General features: G+C 41.2%; 2 protein-coding genes across 7 annotated transcripts in view; one reads left to right on the forward strand and one right to left on the reverse strand.

The window, feature by feature from the left end:
• Positions 1-27,075, forward strand: part of PIGF (phosphatidylinositol glycan anchor biosynthesis class F) — a 48,401-nt gene that overhangs the window by 550 nt on the left and 20,776 nt on the right. For 5 of the 6 annotated variants that reach the window (XM_033936764.1, XM_033936763.1, XM_033936767.1 and 2 more), the window contains exons 2-5: positions 4,623-4,872; positions 7,138-7,229; positions 16,109-16,225; positions 22,395-22,503. In XM_033936764.1, the coding sequence (XP_033792655.1) occupies positions 4,645-4,872; positions 7,138-7,229; positions 16,109-16,225; positions 22,395-22,503 (546 nt within the window). In that variant the 5' untranslated portion in view covers positions 4,623-4,644. Of the gene's footprint in view, positions 1-4,622; positions 4,873-7,137; positions 7,230-16,108; positions 16,226-22,394; positions 22,504-26,486; positions 26,688-27,075 lie in introns of those variants that run through there. The other variant, XM_033936768.1, reaches the window with a different exon arrangement.
• RHOQ (ras homolog family member Q) overlaps positions 24,030-27,075 on the reverse strand; it is an 84,097-nt gene continuing 81,051 nt past the window's right edge. The window contains exon 5 of the mRNA XM_033936772.1: positions 24,030-24,464. Within this exon, the coding sequence (XP_033792663.1) occupies positions 24,405-24,464 (60 nt within the window). The 3' untranslated portion in view covers positions 24,030-24,404. The remainder of the gene's footprint in view (positions 24,465-27,075) is intronic.

The raw sequence follows: 27,075 nt of genomic DNA on the forward strand, positions 1-27,075 counted from the left end.
ATCCCACCCGTCCCCGCGAGGAATCCCCTCCGTTCCCGCCTGTCCCTAAAACTTCAGAAATAGTTATTTCATTTAATCATGCTACTGAATTAAAGGCTCTGGTAGAAACCCATTTACAAATAAGCAAAAACTAAACTAAACCTTAGGTTTGTATACCGCGCCATCTCCATGGTCATGGAGCTCGGCACGGTTTACAGGGATTGTAATGAGAAAGGAACTCCAGGGAAAGGGTTAGATGAAGATCGGAGGAAAGAAGAATGTTAGAGAGCTAGGATGTTAGATGAGGAGGGAGAGTTAGATTTTAGAGAAAAGCCAGGTTTTCAGATGTTTACGGAAGGGTTGGAGGGCACTCAGGTTCCGAAGGGGGGAGGTGAGGTTATTCCAGAGCTCGGTGAATCTGAAGAGGAGGGAAGTCCCCAGTTTTCCTGGGTGGGAAATGCCTTTTAATGAGGGGAAGGATAGTTTCGATTTTTGGGTAGGTCTGGTGGTACTAAGATTCGAGGAATTCCAGGACAGTGGGATTAATGGAGGAAGGATGCCGTGGAGGATCTTGAAAGTTAGGCTGATGCATTTGAAGTGGACTCTGGAAATTATCGGAAGCCAGTGAAGCTTTATTAATTTGGAAATATTAATTGGGAAGAATACATACTTGGTAAACGGGTTTCTACCAGAGCCTCTAATGTTTATAAATTTTTATCAACACAACTAATATACTACTTTATCCTAAAGCAAAAAAAAAAAAAGAAATATAATTATTTTCCTACCTTTGTTGCCTGGTTTCTGCTTTCCTCATGTTCTCATTCAGTTCCTTCCATCCACTGTCTCTCTTCCCTCTGTGTCTTCCATTTGCTCTGTTACTGTGCCTCTCCCTTTCTCCCCCCTTCCAAATTGGTCTGGCACCCATTTTCTTCCCTCCGCTCCCCCCATAGTCTGGCATCTCTGTCTTCTTCCCTGCCAGCGTCTTCTTCCCCACTCTCTCTTCCCCATGTCCTTTCAGCGTCCTTCTCCCCCTCTGTCTTCCCCATGGCCTTTCAGCGTCCTCCACCCCTCCCCCGTCTTCCCCATGTCCTTTCAGCGTCCTTCTCCATCCCTTTGTCTTCCCCATGTGCTTTCAGCGTCCTTCTTCCCCCCCCTCCTTCTTCCCCATGTCCTGTCAGCGTCCTTCTCCCCCCTCTGACTTCCACATGTGCTTTCAGTGTCCTTCTCCCCCCTCTGTCTTCCCCATGTCCTTTCAGCGTCCTTCTCTCCCCCCCCCCCCCCGTTTCCCCATGGCCTTTCAGCGTCCTTCTCCACCCCTTTGTCTTCCCCAGTGCTTTCATCGTCATTCTCCCCCCTCGGTTTTACCCATTTCCCTTAAGTGTCTTTTCCTCTCCACTCCACCTTTCCTCCCTTTCTCTCTCCCTGCCCCCTTATCTTCGTGGTGCTTCCCCGCCCGCCCGACAACAGAACAGGCCCGGTCCGACAAACCTCCCTGCCCTTAACCGTGAATCTAAATTACCTTCTTACAGCTGCTGTAAGAAGGTAATTTAGATTCGCAGCTACAGGGCAGGGAGGTTTGTCGGACCGGGGCTGTTGTCAGTCGGTTGATCGGGGAAGCGCCACAAAAGTAAGGGGACCTGGCCGGCTGTGCTGCACCTGGGGCGGACCACCCCCCTCCCTTGGTACGCCACTCGAGCTGCGAGGCTACTCTCCTTCTCCTTACCTGCCTGCTTTGTTTAAGCCCTCCCTCCCCTCCAACGTCAGCGCTGACTTCCGTTCAGCTCTGTGCTGCAAGCAGAGCAGGTAGGGAGAAGAAGAGCCGCGCGGCTGAGTACATCCCGCGACCCTCGGAGGCGTCCCCACGGGATCCCGCGACCCTAGGGGGCGTCCCCATGGGATCCCTGTGACCCGAAGATGGAACCCGTGGGATGCCCGTGGGATTCCCGTTGTCCCCGTTCCCGTGCAGCTCTCTAGTTCAAACCTACGCCGCTCCTCGTGACCCTGGGCAAGTCACTTAATCCCCCCCCCTTTGCCCCAGGTACATTAGATAGATTGTAAGTCCAACAGGACAGACAGGGAAAAATGCTTGAGTACCTGAATAAATTCATGTAAACCATTCTAAGCTTCCCTGGGAGAACAGTATAGAAAATTGAATAAAGAAATAAATACCTCAAAATGTGTGCCTCTTGAGATTCCAAGTTTGCGCCGCACACTGAGGAGGAAGAGAGGCGCAGTTCCCTACACGGTACAGCGCCAGCACTGCCCCATTCGCCGAAGGCCTGCATGTTTCCCCCTTCTCTCTAGCGTCCTCTGGCTTCCCCCCTGGCCTCCCGGTCTCACCTTTAAAGCTATCTACAGCAGCATGCAGAGGATCGCCGGTAGATAAAATGATTTTATTTTCAATATAGTGATTGAAATGTGTCAGTTTTGAGAATTTATATCTGCTGTGTATATGAAAAATGAATGGAAAAAATTGCATTACAATTAGTAAAGGGAATGGGATCTGGGGCAGAGCTTGGGTGGGCCTAGGGAGGTCTGTGGTTGGGGTACTCAGTTGATATTTGTTAGACTTAGGGGGTACTTAGCTTGAAGTAGTTGAGAAACAGTGCTGTAGGCAATCGGCTGGCGCCAGTGCCTCTCCTTCTCTCTGGCTCTCTTCCCTGCTGGCACCCCCTACTGGCGTCTCAGGACCCATCTGCGCTTAGAGTTGGGAATCTAAGAGCAGGTTTCTCTTATCAATTATTTGTTTTAACTTCCTCTGACATTTGAGGCTTTTAAACTACCTGCCTTCATCCTCCTTTTCTTGGCATCTCTTTCCCAGCAAATTTATCACTTGTCTTCTGAGGAGACGCATTTGGCTAGTGCTACCTTAAATGTGCCATCCTTAACGATTTATTTATATGTATACTTTGCAACTCTTGTACAAAACTATTTTCTGCAGTTACAATAAAACATCAGTGAAATGGATATTTAAGCAAAGAAATAACTAGACCTCTCTATGCACTATTTAAAGTGTGAAGGTCAGTTAAATTTTATTTCATCCCATCGTTGTTCGGTATCTTTTTGGAAGGGTATTCAGGCATCCATCAACTTCTCCATGAAAAAGTTTTTCCTGATGTTATTCTTATCATGCCTCCCCCCCCTCGCCCCCCCCCAGTTATTGTTTTCTAGTTTTACTGCTTCCCTGGGAAAAGTTTGTTTGTATATTAATAGCTTCCACGTATCATAAGAACATAAGAAGTTGCCACCACTGGGTCAGACCATTGGTCCATCGTGCCCAGCGGTCCGCTCCCGCGGCGGCCTGTCAGGTCCATGACCTGTAATGTGGTTCCTGTCCATTTCTGTAACCTACCTCTTCTTTTATCTGTAACCCTCATCTGTATCATATCCTTCTCTCCTCAGGTATGCATATTTCGATTTTCAAGTCTCATAAGTCATTTTGTGCAAACCTTATACCATTTTTGTTGCCTTCTTTGAACCAATTCAAGTTGGGTTTTTTTTGGGGGGGAGGGAATTTTATAAAGAGCACCAAAAATTAGGTCCCAAATTTAAGTGCATTGAGTGCAAATTCTATATAGTTCTCCCCCGGTCATTCGCGGTCGGTGATTCGCAGTCCCAGTCATTCGTGGTATTTTCCGACCGCAAATGACCGGACAGGAGAGAGCAGCTGGAGCGCCGGCGAGCGAAGGAAATCACTCGCGATATGCTCCGACATCCTCTTCCTACACTAAAGTCGGGCCTCACCAATCAGGAGCTGCATGTCAAAGCAGATGGCTGGACATGTTGAAAACAACCATGGAGATGATGCTGGAGGACCTTTCTGGACTAACACAAAACTGATTTCTTTCTAGATCTGCAATTTATCATGTTACTAGGACTCGAGCACGAGTCGATGGCATCTAACAACAAAAGACATCCTACTTCTGCCTAAATTAATTGTTTTAATTGGTGATAAACGGAACGGTAATTGACCATGTCATTTAAAACCAATTAAAAACTGATTTTAAAAAAATGGAGCGTCCCAAAATGGCCTCCATTCTCCTGTCTGTGGAGGCACTTTATGATGCCTAAAGCTGGAAGTTGCATTAGGCATTGTAAAGCATCTTTATAGCCGCGATTCTCATGAAAGATAGGCACCGGAATTTTAGGTCTTTAAACTCTAGCCTATATTTCCAGTGCATACCTTTCACAAAGCCGCAATTCTAGAAATGGCACTGTTACGTGATGGATATGCAATCGGTAGCCATTTTTTATGCGGCGGCCAACAACAGCGCCGTTTATAGAATCCGGCTCTATATGCTTACTTCAGGTTTGCTTTCTGCATATACATATGTGTATATGGTGGTGAATTTTCATAGCCAATTTTCAAAACTGCCTTCTAAGTTGAGCATGCTCATGGCAGATACACAGAATGGTGGTAGGGACAAAGAAGGGATATGCTACAGATTTCAGTTATCTGCTGGCAACTACTATGCTACTGTGTATAGAAGCAAAATGATTTACATAATAGTCTTAGCTTATAATGCATTAAAGAAAACTGATGACATGCTAAACTTTAAATATATTTATGGAGACATGTAGTTTACTTTAATGGCCAGTTTTCATCTCCCTCAATTAATTCAATGCAAATTGCTCTCTGATAGGTGATATTCAAGAAAGAACATCATGAAGAATATGGAAATAATGAGTATGGCGTCTGTCCACTTTGTCTGTGTACTGTCGATTATTCTATCAGCGCTTATTCCAGTTTTTCTCCTGGAGAAGTTTTCAGTTCTGGAAACACATCTTACATGGCTGTGCATCTGTTCCGTTTCTGTTGCAGCAGTTAATATAATTGCATCTATTGTACTAAAACCAAATCCTTCCCCTAAAAGAAATTCACTTTCTCACAAGGTAATGCTTCATATTTTTATTATTATTAAATTAACAGTTAAATTCAATGCACAGTCCCACCTATACAGTATAAGACATATATATATATATTAGTAACTTAGGGATCCTTTTACAAAGCTGCAGTAGAAAGTGGTCTTAGCAAGCCCTTATGCGAGTCTTTCCTGAGCGCTAAGGCCTTTTTTCTATTTTTTAAAAATATCTTTATTGATATTTTCAAAATATAAAAACATTAGATAACAGTAACAATCCAAATAATGAATAATAACAGATACAATATTAATAATGCTGTGTAAAGGACAAATATAAAGTTATAGGTCATGAAGCCTATATCGAATATAAATAGTTTAAATGTCTTTACAATAAAAATCTAAGGTGCCCAAATCTTGGAAAAGCTAGAGTATGATTTATTTTTAATGACTATAGCTTTCTCATAATTTCTAATTGTACAAAGACAAAGATGGTTCTGCCATTCCATATATTTAAGCTGTGAATTATCTTTCCAATTAGACAATTAAATGAAGAGTTAAAGCCAACATAATATTAAAAATTTTGGCATATGTATCTTCAATTTGGAAATCAGGATTTGAAGAGCGCAAAATAGTTTTGTAAGTAATGGATGGAGGAGCCACCAGAGATAAAATCAGACAAATCTTTTTCCAGATGGAATTCCAGTACAGTACTACATTTGGACAGTAAAAAGCAACTAGTAGGGAAGAAATACTCTGCAGACTAGCACTCGGTCACTCCTCAATGAAGGCTCTCAACAAACTATTCAGAAGCGAGGAAATAATATTCCAAATGAAGATCAGACTTGTCCACGCACTCATTTTCTCAGTGATCAATTACGGATGCGAAAGCTGAACACTACAGAAACAAAAACCAGATCTGCTCTCTATTCTCCAGACACCTGAAGGGTTTCGGGCTAACTGAGCTCCTTATATCAAATGTTTGGTTAGAAATTATAAACAGAGTGTTACATCAGTAAGTGGGAACTCGTGTGGAAGGTTTTATCCGAGTTCACCAGGGTTCAACACCACCAAATGCAGATATTACCCACTCACATCATTTTAAAACACTGTGGGCTAATCTAAAAATCTGTAATTCATAGTGCAAAAGTTTTTTTTTAAACTGCTTTTTTTCTTTTTCTCTTTAGACTATAAGTGAATGCAAAAATTGTTATCAATCGCCCCAAACCCTGGTGTCTATATAGTGTGGAGAATTAAATCTAAATAGGATTGAAATAAATAAATCAACAATTCAACAATGCTTTTAAATGACGTTGGTGAAAAAGCTCCTGAGAAATATAAAGCCTGGTGAATTTTAAACCCTTAATAAAATGGCTGAAAAACAGGAACTTATCTGCAAACCGCTGTTTGTTATATCATGCGGGGTGCCAGCTGATTTCCCTACAGAGCCCCGTTTCGTGTCCTTCATCAGAGGCAACCTCAGGAGCATCTCCCAAAGCAGTACGGTTCAAAAGTTGGTTCTCTGTGGCCTATACATGGACTTTGCAAACCGGCCTAGTGGGCACGACTTGCTTAAATGGGGCGGCCTATACATGGAGCAATACATCATCCCCCCCCCTTAAATACCTCCCTCACTGGTAATCCTCCTGGACGGCTGCACCTGCCTCCTCCAAACACGCTGTGCAGGGCAGAAGCAATGTTTGCGATCTCAAACCTTGCCCCGTACCCTTCCTGATTGGCTGCCGTCATGAGAACTAACAGCAGCCAATCAGAAAGGGTGCGGGGCGAGGCTTGAGATCGCAAACATCACTTCTGCCCTGCACAGCGTGTTTGGAGGAAGCAGGCGCGGCCATCCAGGATTACCGGCGCAGGAGGTATTTAGGGGGGGATGATGTATTTTTATAGAGAAGATGCGGTATATAAGCCTAAAGTTTAATTTAGTTTATAGGCTACCCCATTGTATACGCCAATTTAAGTTTTAAAACTCTTAGATAAGCTGTGGCTAGTAACATGGGGTAGCTTATTTAAGAGTTTTAAAACTTAAATCTGCATTTCCTGCAGCCTATACAAAGGGACGACCTGTACATGGGGAAATACAGTAATAGTTGCTGTTTGGGAAAACCCAAATTTACCTAATAGATTTAAGCACCTTTTCCCCTGCATCCAAAAGGTCTGGGGGTAAACTGACTCCTTTGGTTATCGAATCATAGTATGGTTCAAGCCAGATTATAGGAACTGTAATTTCAACTTTTGTTATATTTATTCTTTATCAGCTTGTTCTTGGTTTTCTTTTCTCTAGGTAACCAGGTTTCTAAAATCCTGCTTATATTTTATGATATCTTGTCTTCTGTTTCATACAATTATTGTTTTATATGGAGCACCTCTGTTAGAGTAAGTACTTTATATTCAAATATTCGTTTTTTTATACTGTTCATTTTAAATTAACTATATTTGGGATCTCTTAACTAAACAATGTTTTGCTATTAGTATGTAATAATGGCAATAGTTTTAGCATATGTGAGAGATTTTAGAGATGGAAGAGCATGAATGCACTTTCCCATATTTTAATGCAGACTAATAGCCCACCATTAATGTAGATATATGTTAACCACATCTCTAGAAGAGTGGTTCTTAACCCAGTTCTCTTGGCATACATAGAAACATGACAGCAGATAAAGGTCAAATGGCCCATCTAGTCTGCCCATCCACAGTAACCATTATCTCTTTCTCTCTCTGAGATCCACATGCCTATCCCAGGCTCTCTTGAATTCAGATACAGTCTATGCTTCCACCACCTCTTCTGGGAGACTGTTTCACGCATCTACCACCCTTTCCATAAAAAAGTATTTCCTCAGTCACTTGGCAGAAATAGTATTAGGGGAGTGCAACTAGGGCAGCTGCACCCTGGTCAGAGAGAGCCCTAAGCTAGCTGGAAGTTAAAGAAGCACATCCTGGGTCCCCAGTTATGTCTAACACCATCTCTAGCAGGATAATATTTCAAATCTGATATATTCTAATCTCAAAATAGAAAATAAAATTATTTTTTCTACATTTTGTTGTCTCATTTTATTCTTTAAATCATGTTGGTCTCTGTTTTCTTTTTGTCTTCTCTTAACTCACTTGCCAGGGTCTCCTGACCATTTGACATTTCCTCTTTCTCCATGCCACCATCCATCTTCTATCTCTGTGTATGTATTGTTCCCCATGTTTAGCATATCCCTTCTCTATGTCTCCTGTATTTTCCCTGTGCCCATTGCCCTACCTTCATCACCATTCTATGATTTCCTTCCCCTGTGTACAGCATCACTCTCCTATGTCTCTATACCCCCCTGTCCAGCATCTTCCTTCTGTGTTCTTATTCTCCCCCTTGTCTAGCCATCTTCTGTCTGTGTCCATATACCCTCCCAGGTCTAGCATTACCTCTTTGTGTCTATATTCAGCCCCCATGCAGCATTCCCCTATTTGCTCCCATCAATGCCCAACATCTCCCCTCTTTTTGTATATCTCCCTGTGACTAGCTTCTCCCCTCTCTTACTTCCTTACACCAATGTGTCTCCCACACTCTCTCTTTCCTCCCTCCCTCCGCAGTGTTCAATATTTCACTCCTCTTCCTTCAACGTGACATAAACATGCTCGAGAAATGGGCCACGACATGGCAAATGAGGTTCAACGTGGATAAGTGTAAGGCGATGCATGTCGGGAACAAAAATCTTATACACGAATACTGGATGTCTGATGCGGTACTTGGAGAGACCCCCTAGGAAAGAGACTTGGGAGTACTGATCAACAAGTCGATGAAGCCATCCGCGTAATACGTGGCGGTGGCGAAAGGGACGAACAGAATGCTAGGAATGATTAAGAAGGGGATCACAAACAGATCGGAGAAGGTTATCATAGTGCTGTACCGGGCCATGGTATGCCCTCACCTGTAATACTGTGTCCAGCACTGGTCGCCGTACACGAAGAGGGACAAGGATCCAGTGAAGAGCGACTAAAATGGTTAAGGGGCTAGAGAAGTTGCCGTACTGCGAGAGGTTAGAGAAACTAGACCTCTTTTCCCTTGAAGAGAGGAGACTGAAAGGGGACATGATCGAAACATTCAAGATAATGAAGGGAATAGACTTAGTAGATAAAGACAGATTGTTCACCCTCTCCAAAGTAGGGAGAACGAGAGGGCACTCTAATGTTAAAAGGGGATAGATTCCATACAAACATAAGGAAGTTCCTCTTCACCCAGAGAGTGGTAGAAAACTGGAATGCTCTTCCAGAGGCTGTTATAGGCGAAAACACCCTCCAGGGATTCAAGACAAAGTTAGACAAGTTCCTGCTGAACCAGAACGTATGCAGGTAAGGCTAGTCTCAGTTAGGGCACTGGTCTTTGACCTAAGGGCCACCGCAGGAGCGGACTGCTGGGCACGATGGACCACTGGTCTGACCCAGCAGTGGCAATTCTTATGTTCAGCTTTTTTCTTCTACCTCTCTCTCCCTTTGTCCCACTTTGGACTTGAAAGGGGTCAGTACCTGCCAAGTAAGTTTCTGATATCCCTGACCCTTACAGAGGTGTATCTAAATTCCCATCACAGTCTCTGTCTCTCACTCTCTGTCTCTCCCTCTCTCTGACTCTCTCCCTGTCTCTCCCTCTCTCTCACTCCATCTGTCTCTCCCTCTCCTTCTCACTCTCTCTGTCTCCCTCTCTCTGTCTGTCTCTCACTGTCTCTGTCTCTCATTCTCTCACACACCCCCCACTTACTTCATATGTCATCTCCTGGTGGGAGTTGACTTCACGTCAACATTGCCTAAGGCAGTGTTTTTCAACCGCTGTTCCGCGGCACACTAGTGTGCCGCGAGATGTTGCCTGGTGTGCCGCAGGGCCGCCGGGCCCGGAGCTGACAGGGGGCCCGAGGCAGGGGCGCCAGTAGCTCGCCAAGGCAAAGTGAGTCGATCACCCAGGACTCACTTTGTCTTGGCGATCTAATCTATCGAGCCGATAAGCCTTCTTCTCCCCGACGTCAATTCTGCAGTCGGAGAGGAAGTTCGGGCCAGCCAATCGCTGCCTGGCTGGGCGGAACTTCCTCTCCGATTGCAGAATTGACGTCAGGGAGAGCATGCGTCGGCGTCGGCTTTGGTGCCTGTTATCCATTGGTGGGTCCTGTTCCCCGATGGCAGCGGCAGTGGCAGTGGCTTGGGGAACGGCAGGGAGAAAGAAAGAAAGGGGGCAGGCAGGGAAACAGAAGGAAAGAAGAGAAACAGAAAGAAAGAAAGAAAGGTCAGGGAGAGAGGAAGAAAAAGTTGGGGGAGGAAATGAGGTGTGGAGGAGAGAAAGCATACAGGCTGATAGAAGGGAAGAAAGATTGGATGCACAGTCAGAAGAAGAAAGTGCAACCAAAAATCACCAGACAAGGTAGGAAAAATGATTTTATTTTAAATTTAGCAAAGTGGAGGCAGTATTACCACAGTTTTCAAAGGAATTTGCCCAAATAACTTAATAGTTAACTGGGTAAATTCCCAGAGATGAAAACTTCCCTTCACTTACTATGCACAGTTCTGAATTTATATCTGCTGTCTATATTTTACAATATGGTCACCTTTTACTAAACCGCAATAGTGGTTTTTAGCGTAGGGAGCCTATGAGCGTCAAGAGCAGCGCTGGACATTCAGCGCAGCTCCCTGCGCTAAAAACTGCTATTGTGGTTTAATAAAAAGGATGGAGGGTATATTTGTCTATTCTTGTATGCTATAAAAACCAAATACAGAGAGAGACTGAGAGCTGTTGACGAAGAGCTACGCGTGTGTCTTTCTTCGATTCCAGCCAGAATATCAGCTTTGTGTTCAGCCAAACAGGCCCAGGTTTCGCACTGAATAAAGTATTTTATAATTTTTATTTCTTAATAAAGTAATTATAAAATACTTTCTTTGTGTTTATTTGATTCCTATTCAAGAGAATTACTTTATATATAGTCAATATAGGCAGAGAGTTAAATTTTTTAACATTTTCTAATGGTGGTGTGCCTCGTGATTTTTTTCATGAAACAAGTGTGCCTTTGCCCAAAAAAGGTTGAAAAACACTGGCCTAAGGGATGGTGTTCCTCCTGGCCAGCACAAACTCTGCAATCTTCCAATTCCCATGGTATGCTGTAGTTACTTCAGACAGTCATAAGTATGTTTCTACATTAATAAATTTACATTCCATGCTCAGTATACCTAACTCACCTTTGCCACAGTTTTTCCTTCCTTCTTATCCCCTCATCCCTAAAAAAAAGTGGGAAGGAAGAAAGGCCATACCTCATTCACGCAGAGTTAAGATTCACTTTTGTTTTAGCTTTTAATCTATGAGCTTTTTATATCTGGATCTTTAGGAATCACTGAGGAAGACAGCACCATCGAAACACGGACCGTGTTGGGTCCATAGCTCCCAACATTTTGGGTCTTAGATATATTTTATGTGGATTTTTAAATTGTACTTTTAATAAAGCCTGCATCTTGAACATCACCATCTCTACAGCGTTTCTTGTTTCTGCTGGATTTGTATTTTCTGTGGAGTTTTAAGGGTCAGTTTTTTGCTTATCCTGGGGTAGGTGCATTTAAAAAAACAAAAAAACAAAAATCTATGACACTAAACTGTTCAAAGTTGTTAGAACGCATGCGGATTGTGAAAAATTTCAGGCAGACATTAGCAAATTGGAAGACTGGGCGTCCAAGTGGCAGATGAAATTTAATGTGGACAAAAGCAAAGTGATGCACATTGGGAAGAATAACCTGAATCACAGTTACTGGATGCTAGTGTCCACCTTGGGAGTTAGCGCTCAAGAAAAGGATTTGGGTATCATTGTAGACAATATGATGAAACCTTCCGCCCAATGTGTGACGGTGGCCAAAAAAGCAAACAGGATGCTGGGAATTATTATAAAAGGGATGGTTAACAAGACTAAGAATGTCATAATGCGGAGTGGCTTAAGGAAGATGGCTGCGGGTAGCTGGAGCTAAGTCGCCACGGAGGCTCCAGAGTTGGTTTTTACCTTTATAATGGTAAAACATATGTCCAAACTTTGGGTTTTCCCGGACGAATCTTCGGCAACAACTGCGGGCCCAATGGATGCCTTTCTCCAGCGTGGGACGTGAGCGAGTGAGCTGGAGTTTTCCTTGGCTAGGAGAGACACGCCTGCTGAAGCATCAGTGCTCTCCCTCGAGGCAACATCACTATCTCTGGAGGAGCGGAGTCCTCCGAATCGCCCTGGGGCATTACAGCAGCAGATGGAGGATAGAACGTCCCGGGGTGTTCCCTCTTCTGACCAGCTGAGTTCGGAAGTTGACTCAGCAGGAGGAGTTGTGAAACCAATTCAGCCACCAGAGCACCCGGAGGAGTTGTAACAGCAATTACCTCAAGATTTCCTCACATTGAATCCATCTCCAGCTGAGGTTCCAGGTACTTTAATTACATCAGAGGGTCTGGGTTTTGAACTGACACCTATGCAGAGGCCCAAGGTTTTCAATATGGAGACACTTTGGGAAGCAATATCTAGTTTGCAATTCTCTTCGGGGACCCAAATACAGCAACTTACTACACGTTATATTACTGTTGTTTCTGAAAATCTGGAATTGAAAAATAGACTACCCTGGAAATTAAAGTGGATGGACATGAGACCAGAATAAAAATTGTGGAGTCCCAGGCCTTGGTGTGGGTAAGGGACAGTGGAAATCTTAATTTCAAGGTGGAAATGCTGAAAAACATGACCAGAAGATGTAATCTTCGGATTACAAATTTTCCAAAACTACCACTTACTCCAGCTCAAGCTATGTTTAAGAAATACATGAAAGAAGTTTTTAAAGTTCCTGAAACCTCTTATCCGCCTCTTATAATATATACTATTTACCAACTAGACCGCCTACTCAGAAACCAAACCAGCAGAATTTATCTGCTGATAGTTTGGATTTGACAAATTTCCTTGAGAGGTCTGATAATGAGATACCGGTAACTGCTACGCTGCTTGTACAATTTGCTATTGACTCTGACAGAGAATGGATGCTTAAGTTGTTTAAGTTTAAGGATATACCATTTATGAATAAATTAGTGAGAATGTATCCAGATGTGTCATGAATAACCCAAAAGAGAAGAAAACAATTTCTTATTTTGAGACCAAGGGCCTTGCAGTTGGGTGCAACGTTTGTACTCAGATACCCCTGTAAATGTGTAATGATCTATCAAGGAAATTGATTTGTCTTTTTTGAACCTCAGCAGCTGATAAAGTTTATTTCTGCTAAAGAGCAAACTTAGTATTCTTGAGAGAATTTCTGTTTCAAGTTAGCTCAGTTTATTTTTCTTGTACTGTTTGATTAGAAAATTCAGCGAATACATAGCTTTCTTCCCCTTTAATTGAGGACTAATTTTACAATCCAGTGTATTTTATATTTGGGTTTAATTCTTTTACCTTTATGATGAGAAAAAGAAGTTCTTTTTGTTTCTCTTATGTAAGTTTTTCATTATAGATTGTGTTACTTCAATGTTGGAACTGGTATTGTATTATTTCTTTGTTTTGACTAATAATTATGTCAAAAGCATAAAATGAAAATAAAGATTTTAAAAGATAAAGAATGTCATAATGCCCCTGTATCACTCCATGGTGCGACCTCATTTGGAGTATTGCGTTCAGTTCTGGTCTCCTTATCTCAAAAAAAAAAAAAAAGTGGCGCTAGAAAAGGTTCAAAGAAGAGTGACCAAGATGGTAAAGGGGATGGAACTCCTCTCATATGAGGAAAGACTAAAATGGGTAGGGCTCTTCAGCTTGGAAAAGAGATAGCTGAGGGGAGATATGATTTGGAGTAGAACAGGTACAAGTGGATCGATTTTTTTTTTTGCTCTGTCAAAAATGACAAAGACTAGGAGGACACTCGATGAACTTACACGGAAATACCTTTAAAACTAATAGGAAAAAATTTTATTTCACTCGGAGAATAGTTAAGCTCTGGAATGCGTTGCCAGAGGATGTGGTAAGAGTGAATAGCGTAGCTGGTTTTAAGAAAGGTTTGGACAAGTCCATAGTCTGTTATTTAGAAAGACAAGGGGGAAGCCACTGCTTGCCCTGTATTGGTAGCATGGAATATTGCTGCACCTTGGGATTTGGCCAGGTACTAGTGACCTGGATTGACCACTGTAAGAACAGGGGACTGGGCTTGATGAACCATTGTTCTGACCCAGTAAGGCTATTCTTATGTTCTTATGAGTTGAAGGAGGTCTAGGCACCTTGAAAATGCCAGGTGATGTTAACAGAAACTGTGGCTGCATTCCCTTCTGTCTACAGATGAGCAACATCACTTTCTCAGCTTTGCACTGAATGTCATCGTCAAGATCTTTGATTTGTGATGCAACGTAAGAAATTCCATTCTTGATCACCATCAAGCCCAGCATTCTGTCTTCCAAAGCAGCCAGTCTACCATGTTCTTGGTTCTCCTCTTGTTGTTTAACCCAATTACAGAGCCTGTAAAAGAAAGGAACTTTTTAAATACAATTTATCTAGATTTCTGATGTAACTGTAAATTACTATTAACAGCTAGTGAAGTTCTATGTATTTTGGGTGTGTTTCTATCTCTGATTTAATTATTCACAGTTCCAAGGGCAAGTTCAAAGGAGAGCTACAATGGTAGGTACACTGAGTAGGGAATGCAAATGTATTAATGTAGAAACATAATTATATAAATAAAGCAAACATACTTACTACTGGAAAATAATAGGAAAAGTTTTTTATTCATGAGTGCTTCATCTTTTATCATCATTATTACTGTATTATTAACAAGAAAATATACATTTATTTTTTAAAAAATTGCAGAGTTTACCAATTCTGTAGCAGGCTGTTGCATTGCATAATTAGGTCATCATATTTTACATAGAATAGAAACATAGGAACATAGAAATAGACGGCAGATAAGGGCCACGGCCCATTAAGTCTGCCCACTCCAATGACCCTCCCTATCTATCTTTGCGGATAGATCCCACATGTCTGTCCCATCTGGCCTTAAAATCTGGCACGCTGCTGGCCTCAATAACCTGAAGTGGAAGACTATTCCAGCGATCAACCACCCTTTCGGTGAAGAAGAACTTCTTAGTGTCACCGTGCAGTTTTATCATCCAAATTGCCCTTATTTCATCGTTTGTGTGTTGATAATATTAGTACTATGGCTGTTGTGATTATGTTTAATGACATTGGCATTAACAACAAGAAGATTTAAAATTAAGAATAAAATACAGTGGTACCTTGGATTACGAGCATAATCCGTTCCAGGAGCACCCCCCCCCGACACGATTGGGCACCCCCGCCACGAACCGACCCCCCCCCGCCACGATTGGGCACCCCCCGCCACGAACCGACCCCCCCCCCCCGACACGATTGGGCACCCCCCCCGACACAATTGGGCATCCCCCCGCCGCTTCTTACCCTCATCTGGGCACTCTTGAAGATCGGCCTACTCTTCTGCTGGGCCTTGAGCATCTGAGCATGCTCAAGGCCTGCGAGTTCACGTTCTGAGCGTGAACGTGAACTCGAAGGCCTTGAGCATGCTCAGATGCTCAAGGCCCAGCAGACGAGTAGGCCGATCTTCAAGAGTGCCCAGATGAGGGTAAGAAGCGGTGGGGGGTGCCCAATTGTGTTGGGGGGATGTCGGATCGTGGCGGGGGTTGCCCAATCATGTCGGGGGGGGGGGTGTCGGATCATGGTGGGGGAGTGCCGGTTCGAGGCAGGGGGGATGCCGGATCACAGGGGGAGGGTGCCGGATTGCGGGGGGGGGGGTGATCGTAAATCGAGCCATGCTCGGTTTCCGAGGCATCGATTTTGCAAATGTTTTGCTCGTCTTGCAAAACACTCGCAAACCGGTGCACTCGTAAACCGAGGTACCACTGTAATTGCTTTCAATAAACTGTTTAGTTTTCTGGCACATGTTAATATGATTTCAATCCCTCTGCTGACTTTTAAGTTGTTTGTTTTGCCACTGAAATTTACCAAAGAAATGTTTTGCCATCATGAGATCAATCAACAGAAAGAAGAAACTTTTAGAGAAGTGGAGATTAGAAAAATTTCTGATAATTCACTGTCTCTTACTTTTCTGGAACAAAATGACCATGAGTAACTCTCCATTTATTCATAAATAGAGGAAACTGTTCTGTGTACAAGTACCTGCTATGAAAAATTGTATAAATAGTTGATTAGTCATTTACTTTTTCTCTAAAAATTATTTAGAGTTAGAACAGTTTCTTTGTACTAATTTATTGTCTTTCTTTGTAGATCAGTGCTGGAAACCTTTTTATTTGCAGTCCTTTTATCTACTTTTACAACCTTGCGTTGCTTGTGTTTGCTCGGCTTAAACCTGCAGGTGTGGATCAGAGTTTTCAGTAAAAATGGGTAGGTCACAATTAAAGTACCTGCTTTCCATTAGAATCACATAAGCAAGTGCTTTATAATAAGCATGTCCTGCAGATTCTTTTTTAGACTTCCTGTGTGTATGTATGAAGTAAGACAGTCATCTGGATTTTAACAAATATTAAAACATGCACCGGGCCTACTTCCATAAATCTTTACAAGCAAAGTCTTCTAAAGGAAGTTAGAAGGGCTGCTTTAGAAGGTCAGAATCTGTTCACAAAATTTATCTTCTGAAGAATATTCTGCTGATTAAAGGATTTGATGATGATAAACTACATTGTTCAAATCTTTTATGTTTGTGTTTTTTTTTAGTGAACTTTATTTAGACATAGGCCAGTAACATTGCTTAGCATGAGCACTGAAACTTACTGATTTAAAAAGAGACTAGGCTCCACAATTATTTTCACACTCTCATATTTCCATTATACCCTGGACTGCTTCAGAAATATTATTTAACCACTCCTCTTACTGGCACTCCTAGTACCTTGGGAAGTCATTTTATCCTCCATTGCCTCAGGTCGAACTTTTAGATTTATGTATACATGTATGTAGAGTCACGTGAAAAAATTAGGACACCCCATGAAACATTCAGTTCTTTTTTAAGAAATGTTCACATATCGATTTAAAATTTTTTTTTTTTTTAATTTATTTATCTCTGGAAAAGAAAGTGATGTAATTGCAGATAAGCAACAAAAGTTTTCCTTGATTTACTCATGAAACAAAAGATATCCACAAAAATGTGTATTCTAACTGAGGAATAAATTAGGACACCCCCTACATATCCTCCCACTTAAAGTGGCTCAAATCACACACAGGTGCATCACATCAGGCACACATGATTAGAACATCGTTACTCAGCATTTAGTTTGGTGTGCTCATTACTGTTGCGGTGAGAGTGAACACCATGGTGAGATCAAAAGTGCTGTCTGAGGCCTTCAGAAAGAAGATTATAGAATCTTATAAGTCTGGTAAGGGATTTAAAAAGATCTCGAAAGAATTTGACATTAGCCGTTCCACGGTCTAGAAAATAGTGTATAAATGGAGGACTTTCCAACCAACTGCCAACATGCCCAGGTCTGGCCGTCCAAGCAAGTTGACTCTCCAAGCAGACCACAAGATGCTAAAAGAAGTCTCCAAAAATGTCATCACGGGACTTACAGCAGGGTTTTGCTACTGTTGATGTGGAAGTGCATGTCTCTACAATCAGAAAGAGACTGCACAAATTTAACTTGCATGGGAGGTGTGCAAGAAAGAAACCTTTGCTCTCTAAGAGAAACATCAAGGCCAGACTGAAGTTTGCCAGAGAGAACGTAGACAAACACCAGGACTTCTGGAATAGTGTTCTATGGACAGATTAGTCTAAAATTGAATTATTTGGACACCAGAAGAGAGGACATGTTTGGCGTACACCAAATACAGCATTCCAGGAAAAGAACCTCATACCAACTGGTTTGGAGATGCTTTGCTGCAGCAGGACCTGGCCAGATCACCATCATTAGAATTCACCATGACTTTTACCATGTATCAGAGGGTGCTTGAGGAACATGTGAGACCATTAAAGCTGAAGCTGAACTGGACCCTGCAACATGACAATGACCCAAAACATACCAGTAAATCCACTAAGAAACAGCTGAAAATTAAGAAATGGAGAGTCCTGGAGTGGCCGAGTCAAGGCCCTGCTCTTAATCCCATTGAGGTGCTGTGAGGTAATTTGAAACAAGCTGTACGTGAAATAAACTCCTCAAACATCTTACAGCGGAATGAATTCTGCATTGAGGAGTGGGCCAAACTTTTCTCAGACCGATGTCAGAGACTGGTAGATGGCTACAAGAAGTGTCTCACTGCAGTTATTTCAATCAAAGGGGGTAACACTAGCTTGTAGGGTGTCTTCATTTTTTCCTTAGTTAGAATACACATTTTTGTGGATATCTTTTGTTTTCATGAGTAAATCAAGGAAAACTTTTGTTATTTACCTGCAATTACATCACTTTCTTTTCCAGAGATAAAAAAAGATTTGACATTGATATGTGAACATTTCTTAAGAAAGAACTGAATATTTCATGGGGTGGCCTAATTTTTTCACATGACTATATACATATGAATTTAAGTGAATTATAATTGATAATTTTATTGTATGTAACCCATGCAGAACTGTGGATGCAGTGGGCTATAAATCTTTTAAATAAATAAATAAATGTGTTTCAGAGCTTAACAATACTCTGAGTGAAAAAATATTTCCTCCTATTGGTTTTAAAAGTATTTCTCTATAACTTCGAGTGTCCCCCTAGTCTTTGTAATTTTTGATGGAGAAAAAAAATCAATCCACTTGTACCCGTTCTACATCACTCAGGATTTTGTAGACTTCAATCATATCTCCTAATCTTGCATATATTTTCTAATAACCCCCTTCCCCTTTCACAAAGCCATGGTAGCGGCTGCCACGTGGCAAATGCTCCAACGCTCATTAAATCCCTATGGGTGTCGGAGTGATTACCGCTGCTTTGTAAAGGGAGCCCAAAATTTTAGTTCCTAGGTTATTACTACTGAATAATGATCTCTTTTGGCAGTCAACTCTGAATGTGAGCAGTTCATGCTTTGAAATTCAGAGATGAGATAACTGAAAAGGCTGTTGTGTTCTGTTGCATGTGTGTCTCAGTTCTTTGAAAAAATTTTGGATGGGTGACAAGATCTTCAAGATGTTAGATTACTGCATTGCACCATAGTCCTTGACTGAAGATCTTATTTTGCTGCATAGATTTATCCCTGCAATACTCAACTTTGTAAATATATCTAGGTATGTTTGATGTATATTTATTGGCCACTTTATGGTTCTATCAGTTACCTACATCAAAAAAAATAACTTGTAAAAGACTACCTTGATTATAGAACTTCTACCCTAAATGACTAAATTTGGAGTTTGAGAAATTAGTGATTATACTGAGTCACACAATCATAAATTTAAGAGAACTGTGAAAAGATCATTGTAAAGACATTAAAAATGAAAAAAAGTATTACAAGTCAGATTTTGGAAGGAAATAAATTAAGAGTTTATTAGTAATAGTATTAACAGGCAAGGGGAAGAAATGATGACATCATATGAGCTAGTCCCAATTTACTGGTTTTGAAAGTATTTAATGCACTTTTAACATAAATCATTAAGATCATGATTGAATCCTTTGAGACATTTTATTTAATTACCAAACATATACATAGCCATGGATTAATGAAACAAAGCCAGCATGGATTTAGTCAAGGGAAATCTTGACTCGCCAATAGGCTACATTTCTTTGACTGGATGAATAAACATGTGGATCAAACTGATATTGTGTATCTGGATTTCCAAAAGGCATTTGGCAAAGCACCTCATGAACAACTCTTAAGGAAATTAGTCATGGGTAGGAAGCAGTGTCCTATTGTGAATTAGGAACTGGTGAAAAGATAGAAAACAGAGAGTAGGGTTAAATGGTCCATATTCTCAATGGAGAAGGGTAGATAATAGGGGTTCCAAGGGATCTGTACTGGGACTGCTGCTTTTAAACACATTTATAAATGATTTAGAGATGGGAATAACTAATGAGGTAATTAAATTTGCTGATAACACAAAGTTGTTAAATTGCAAAGGAGGCTGAGAGACTGGGCATCCAAAAGGCAGATGATATTTAATGTAAACAAACATAAAGTGATGCATAGGAGAAAGAGGAACCCAAACTGATGCAAGGTTCCACATTTGGATACACCGCCAAGAAAAGGTTCTAAGTGTCATTGTTGATATGTTGAAACCCCCCCTACTCAGCGGCAGTTAAGAAAGCAAATAGAATATTAGGAATTCTTAGGAAAGGAATGGAGAACAAAACTGAGATTATTATAGTGACTTTGCGTGCTCCATGGTATGACCATACCTTGACTATTATATGCAATTTTGGTCATTGCATATATAGCAGCCACCTCCCGGGACTCTCTAAATTGTCTCCCTCTGCTGGATGCTTGCTCCTTGGTCACTGGAGCAATATCTTGCAGTTAGATCAGAACACAGCAGCTTAGTATGAGTGCATGTTCCTATGCCTTGTGCTGCTGGAACATGTTTTCACACTCTGCGTGTAATCTCTAAAGTTTCAAGCTTCCAGGGCTCAGGATGGACACGTGGCAAATAATCTTTTTTATATTTTTTTATTTTTACAATTTTCTAATTACAATCAAGCGGAACACATACAGCTTGAATAGATCAATATAACATAATAGTAGCTCATAAAATCAGGAAAAACAATTATTAGATATTTAGTCCACAATATTAGAGGAGAACAACAGGAAATAACTCAAATAGGATAAAACAAAATACTGAGAAAGCGGCATAACTCTGGGTTACCTAAAGCTGGTATAGCAAGCTAAACATTATCGACTACAAGTACGCCTCCTTCTCAATTCAATAAATTCTAACAGCTGTTTGGGGTCAAAAAATAAGTAACTCTTGTTTTGATAGGTAATAAAACATTTTACAGTAAATTTTAACAAGAATATTCCACCCAAAGCCAGGATTCTTGGCTTTGATGCCAAGAACTCTTTCTTCCGCTTCTGGGATTTTTGGCCCCAAAAAACTGATCATTCAAATGACGGAAATACAAATGCATAACATAATCATGGTCATTTTCCAATGCTAAAGTAACTAATAGAGTTCTTCTCTCAGTTACCACCTCCAATGAACTTTCTAGAAAGGTTGTCAAATCTAAATCCCCCCTTTTATCTCCTGGAATCTCATTAGGAGTAGAAGCCTCCACAGAACCTTTTAACTGCAAGTAATTAACTCTTACTATCGGAGGTAAATTATCCGGTGGGATACACAATATTTCCCTGAAATATTTCTAACCATCTCCGTAGGAGAGATGACTGGAGATTTAGGAAAGTTCAATAGTCTCAGATTATTATTCTTCAGCTGGTTTTCAAAACTCTCCATTTTTCTAGCCATATAAGTTCTTTCTTTTAATAATCCAAAGTTTGTTTATTCTATTTCGGAGAGTTTTGTCTCCTGTTTCCCTAAATTCTCTTTCATTTGAGCAATATCTACTCCTTGTTGCTCAACCTTGAAAAAGACTGTTCCATAGTCAGTGGATAAAATAGTAATAAATAATTTAAGGTTAGCATTTATAACCGATATAACTTGCCATAGTGCCTCCAAATCAATTTTTGTGGGTCTCTCCAACGCTCCAAACTGCAAGCTGACCCCTCCCGAAGCACTTCTCACTTCCGACCCGGTATGGGGCAAATGATCTTCTCCAGGCTTGCCCTCCTCCACCAGGACCCGAGCTGGGCTCCCTCTCAAGCCGGAAAGTGCAATTCCATCCTCGGGAACAACGCTTCCAACTCTCCCACCACCGGTGTGCTTCCGGGTTGAAGCAGCACCATCCGCTGCTCAGGGCTCAAAGACACCCCTTCTGCCTGCAAGGGGTTGCCTGAGATCTCCAGGCTTCCTCCCAAAGTAGTAGCCACAGACGCGCCTGAGCAGACGAACGCCTCTTCTATAGTTGCCTGGCCCATCCGTTGTTGGGTTGCCGGCACCACCTGAGGGACTATGCGAGTCGCTCCCTTTCTCTTCCCCATTTCAAGGTAGGGGAGGATTTCACGGCTGACTCGTAGCGGCTCAATATTGGAGCTTCCTCTCAGGTGTCCGCTCCCGACACCATCTTTGATTGATCTCAAATAATCTTATGTGGATTCTGCATTCAGGGGGTGGCTATTGGCCTGTAATCTGCGAGTACCAGGAAGTGCTGCATTGCAGAGGATGGGAAGCAGGACCAGTCTCGGGACAATAAGGATATGTCTGGAGCCAGGGAGAACAGAGCAAGGAAATGATCCAAGCTTGTGGGCAATGGGGAGTTGTAAATTGAAGATGAGCTAAACTATCAATTAAAGGATGTCTCACCTGTAGAGGAGAATGAGAAATGGGAATTAATGAAGGAATGGCAGAGCCAAACTTACATGGAATGGCAACTGGCTAGGGAGCGGTGCATTGGAGGTTGCTGGGGAGTGGAGGGAAATAGAAGATTGGGTCAAGGGGAAATGAGAAGCAGAGCAGGCTAGGTATATATAATCATTTCAGTGGTCTGTATGCCTTACTTGTGAACCAGTCCTGTTTGATGTTTCTCTATGTGATTTTTAGAGCTATGTCCATCTGGGATAGCAGCCTGCAGATCACCACTGTATGCAGCATTGTAGGAGCCTGGCTCGGTGCATTTCCTATTCCCTTGGATTGGGACAGACCTTGGCAAGTTAGTATTCACAACTTGTATCATTGTATAATTTTATGCAGTGGGATCCAGTTACTAATAATGCATGTTACTGACATTACCACATGGTAGTACCACCAGCTTTGGGAGTGGTAAAAACAAATGTAATGATTGCTATAGGTTGTAAGAGGTTGAATTCAATTTTGATCTGCTTATTGGAAACTGATGTTAACTGAGAAGCTGTGAGATAACATGCATTGTTAAAGATTTACACTGGCAATTTTATTTAATTTTAATTTTTTTATATATAAGTTACAAATGAAAGTAATAATAATTTTATTTTTCTATACCGCCAACACCCAAAGAGTTCTAGGCGGTTCACAAAGTAAGAAGAGTATTCAAATATATATTTACTTGTACAGAAAGTTAATGGGAAACAATAATCAAAAAAGGGAAATGACCCTTCTATAAAATTAGGTCATCGTCATCAAGCTTCAGTCCACAAAAATGAAGGATTCAATACCTGAGAATGGCTCGGCATTGAATTTCTGTGTTTAATGCTGGGGGTGATCAGCTAAAAGCTGATCGTCACTGGCTGAGTATTGGGCCCCCAATGATAAAGTATAATTAATTTATAAGGTAACTTTAGATAAAAGGAGCCCCCATCTGAATAATGTCCAGTCAGAACAATAGAAATTGCTTCTGTCTTTAGATCTAAAATAATACTAAAGTAACAAATCCCTATCAGAGCTATTATTGAAGGTCACTATCAATGTCAAGTACATGGGGCTTTCTCAGGGTCTACTTGCGAGACATCTGTGAAGCAATTCATAAAAGTTTTGCATTAAAAATTCACATTTTTAAGCAAAAATAATTTTGAAATCTTTAGTATTTTAAACAGTTTGCTCATCAATTTGGTTTCCTAAATAAAATAAAAATGCAATAAGTGTGTGTTTCAGTCAGCAAGAATATAAGTGATCAGATACAACTTTTAATAGCCAATAGAGGCATACATTAAAATATTATATAATTTGAGTATTTTAAGGCATATTTACTAACTAACCATAAGCAAAAAATAACAATCTTTGCATATTTAGGCAATCATCATAGTATATATAAATTAAAGCCTCTAATCTTACAAGGTTTCTATTAATTCCCTATATTAATACACTCCCTCCCTCCATATTTGCGGGGATTAGGGACAGAGCCAAACCGTGAGTAACCACCCTCTCCATGAAAAAATATTTCCTGTCATTACTAAGTCTACCACCCCACAACCTCATATTATCTTCTTGTTTTACTGCTTCTCCATCTCTGGAAAAGATGTGTTTGTAAATTAATACAATTTAAACATCTGTATCATATCTCCTCTATCCCTTCTTTCCTCTAGGACAGTGTTTCTCAACTCGGTCCTGGAGTACTCCCTTGCCAGTCAGGTTTTCAGGATATCCACAATGAATAGGCATGAGATTGATTTGCATACATTGCCTCTATTATATGCAAATTTCTTTCATGCATATTCATTGTGGATAGCTTGAAAACCTGACCAGTAAGGGGGTACTCCAGAACTGAGTTGAGAAACACTGCTCTAGGACATACAGGTTCAGGTATTCGAATCTCTTCTCATATGTCTCTTGGCGCAATCCCGATATAATTTTTGTCACCTTCCTCTGGACCACTTCAAGTCTAACTAAAGAGAACTAGAGGGTTGAATGACTAGCCTAAGGATAATGAAGCTTTCACTAGCAGATCTTTGTTTGAATTGTGCACAGTTATGTGACAATTTAAAGTTTATGTTAATATGGTGACCAATCTAAAATACCATGAGTTTAAGTGCTGTACTCAGTTGAACAAGTGGTTCTCTCCCTCCATCAGGACTTGTAGTAAGGAATTTGTAGCCTCATTTTAGACAGGTTATAGAAGTAGGAATTGAGATGTGCAGGTCAGGATGTCTCAAGGTTCACCAGTGTTTTAGAACAGAATCTTCTCACATATAACCTGTACTAAAATACAGGAGAAATGCAAGCTTAGGCATCCAAGTTAGAAAAATAAACATTTATAAAATTGAAGGGTTCAAAGCCAGCACATATTCGGTAACCTTGGAAACTTAATCTGTTATTATCCCGATGCTGTCACAATGACCAGTTTGGCATTTGGGACGGTCAAAAAACAATGGGGGCTCTGGGAGCAACCATCCCAAATCCCTCCAGTGGAGTACAGCTCAATAGCATCTGTTTCCCAAATCCTAAATGTGCTTGATAGTAGATGTAAATCCTGACATACGAGTAGTTCTTTTAGGGCATACTGTATGTAATTCCTGACATACGAGTAGTTCTTTTAGGGCATACTGTATGTATATCCTGACTTTGTAAAATTGGAGTATTAGACATTTATGCACGTATCAAGTGTGAATAGGATTTGTAAATGAGGACTATAATATATATCATTTTGTGTCTAGTGGCACATTGAAAAGTAGCAGTACCTCATCTCTGTTCCCTTGGAAAATGGAGAACTTTCATAATGATTGATTACAGAAAGATTCTAATTGTAATAACTATTGATAACTCTACCAGTAGTTGTAATTCATTTGCTGTTTGCTGTTTTGCTGAAGACAACCACCATTGTTACTGGAATAGGAATCGCTCATTGTCTACTTGACAAGGAATCCTGATGATGCTGTTTTGTGTTGTCTCCTTGAAAGCAAATTGGAAGGTCTTTCTTTGTTTTAATTCCCCTGTGATACTACGAGAGTCATTTTATAAATGCATACTATTTTTTTTTAATTTACATGTTTTATTTTTTTTTTTTTCAAGTATTTCTTTAAAATCCTTCAATATAGTCTCCCTGCTTTGCAATGACTGAAGCTTCATTATTCCATCCAAGACACCATTTTAGTTCAGTTGCCGAATGGCTCGGGTACCGGCAGAAAAGAGCTCTTCCAGAGATGCAAAACAATGTCCATGCGTAGGTTGTTTCATCTTTGGAAAAAGGTCGAAGTCTGATGGATTCATGTCTGGACTGTAGGGAGCATTAGGTAACACCTCCCAGTCATATTCGTGTAGTTTTTCAATGATGACATTCTCTATGTGTGGGCGAGCGTTGTCGTGAAGAATGAGTGGCCCAGCCAAGAGCAACTGAGGTCAGGTTTTGTGCATTTTTCTGCACAATTTTTGCAAAAAATCACGATAATACACTGCTGTGACACTTCTTCCACATGGAACTTTGTCTGTGATGATGATGCCTTCATGATCATAAGCAAAAATCATCATTTGTTTGTCTTTTGATTGAGCTTATTTAAATTTTTTTTTTGGTCATGGGGAAGATAGAGCTCTCCACTCATTGAAAAACTATGCGAATACGGCTGGGAAGTGTTACCTCATGCTCCCTACGGTCCAGACATGAGTCCACCAGACTTCGACCTTTTTCCAAAGTTGAAATAACTTATGCATGGACATCATTTTGCATCTCTGGAAGAGCTTTTTTCTGCCGGTACCCAAACCATTCGACAATTGAACAAAACGGTGTTTTGGATGGAATAATGAAGCTTCCCAGATGTTAAGACTTGGTCATTGCAAATCAGGGAGCCTATATTGAAGGATTGTAAAGAAATACTTGAAAACAAAAACATGTAAATTTTTAAAAAGTGTGCATTATTTATGAAATGACCCTCGTATACATTTGCATTGATATTCTTTTTTTTTTGACCTGTGCTTCTTTTAGATTCAAAATACAAATTAATATATCTGGGGCAGAAGGTTTACAATCAAAATATCTCCACATGTTCTACTTAGATGTGGTTAATGTGTTTAGGGGGTGCTCCATAGCTCTACCATTGTCTTAGGAGCACCTGTGTTACATAAAAACATATTTTCTAAAACTAGGGATGGTTTTTGCTGAAACAAACAGTGCTTGAAAGGACAACTTAGAGATGACACTGATGAGAATCTTGCTAAGGAACCTAGCAAGAGTTTTCTTAAAGTACTTTATGAACTTGGATTAAAGATACTTTTTTTTTTTTTTTACAGCAATAAACCAAGAGCAGTGTTCTCCCCAGGGCCTTTTAGCCGGGTGCTGCGCCTGGCTAATTTAGATTACCGCCCGGCTGTCATCTAATGCGAATCTCACTGCTGCAGCCACCGCCGCTCAATATAAAAAAAACAAACAAAAAACCCCTACCTCTCACCGGCTTGGAGACGCGAATTCATGCTTCGGGGCTCTAAGGTGTGCGTGCCGGCTTCCCTTCTCTTCCCTCCGAAACCGGAAGTTACGTCCCGGGAGAGGGTGGGGAGGAAGAGAAGGGAAGCCGGCATGCACACCTTAGAGCCCCGAACCATGAGTTCGCTACGGGCTAAGGCAGGAGACTGGTCAACGACGGATGGAAGCTTATAACTTGCGTCGGGCCTTCCTCGCTGCCGGGTCCTGCCTTTCTGTTTCCGCGAAGGCAGGACCCGGCAATGAGGAAGGCCCGAAGCAAGGAAGAGCAGCAAGTTGTAAGCTTCCCTCCGTCGCTGACCTATGGAAGATAGGTCAGCGATGGAGGGAAGCTTACAACTTGCCTAGCGACTCTGCCGGGAGGGATAGAAAGAGAAATGCTACTGTACCACCAAATGGGGG

The sequence above is a fragment of the Geotrypetes seraphini genome, chromosome 3 (genome assembly GCF_902459505.1).
Source record: "Geotrypetes seraphini chromosome 3, aGeoSer1.1, whole genome shotgun sequence".
NCBI lineage: Eukaryota > Metazoa > Chordata > Amphibia > Gymnophiona > Dermophiidae > Geotrypetes > Geotrypetes seraphini.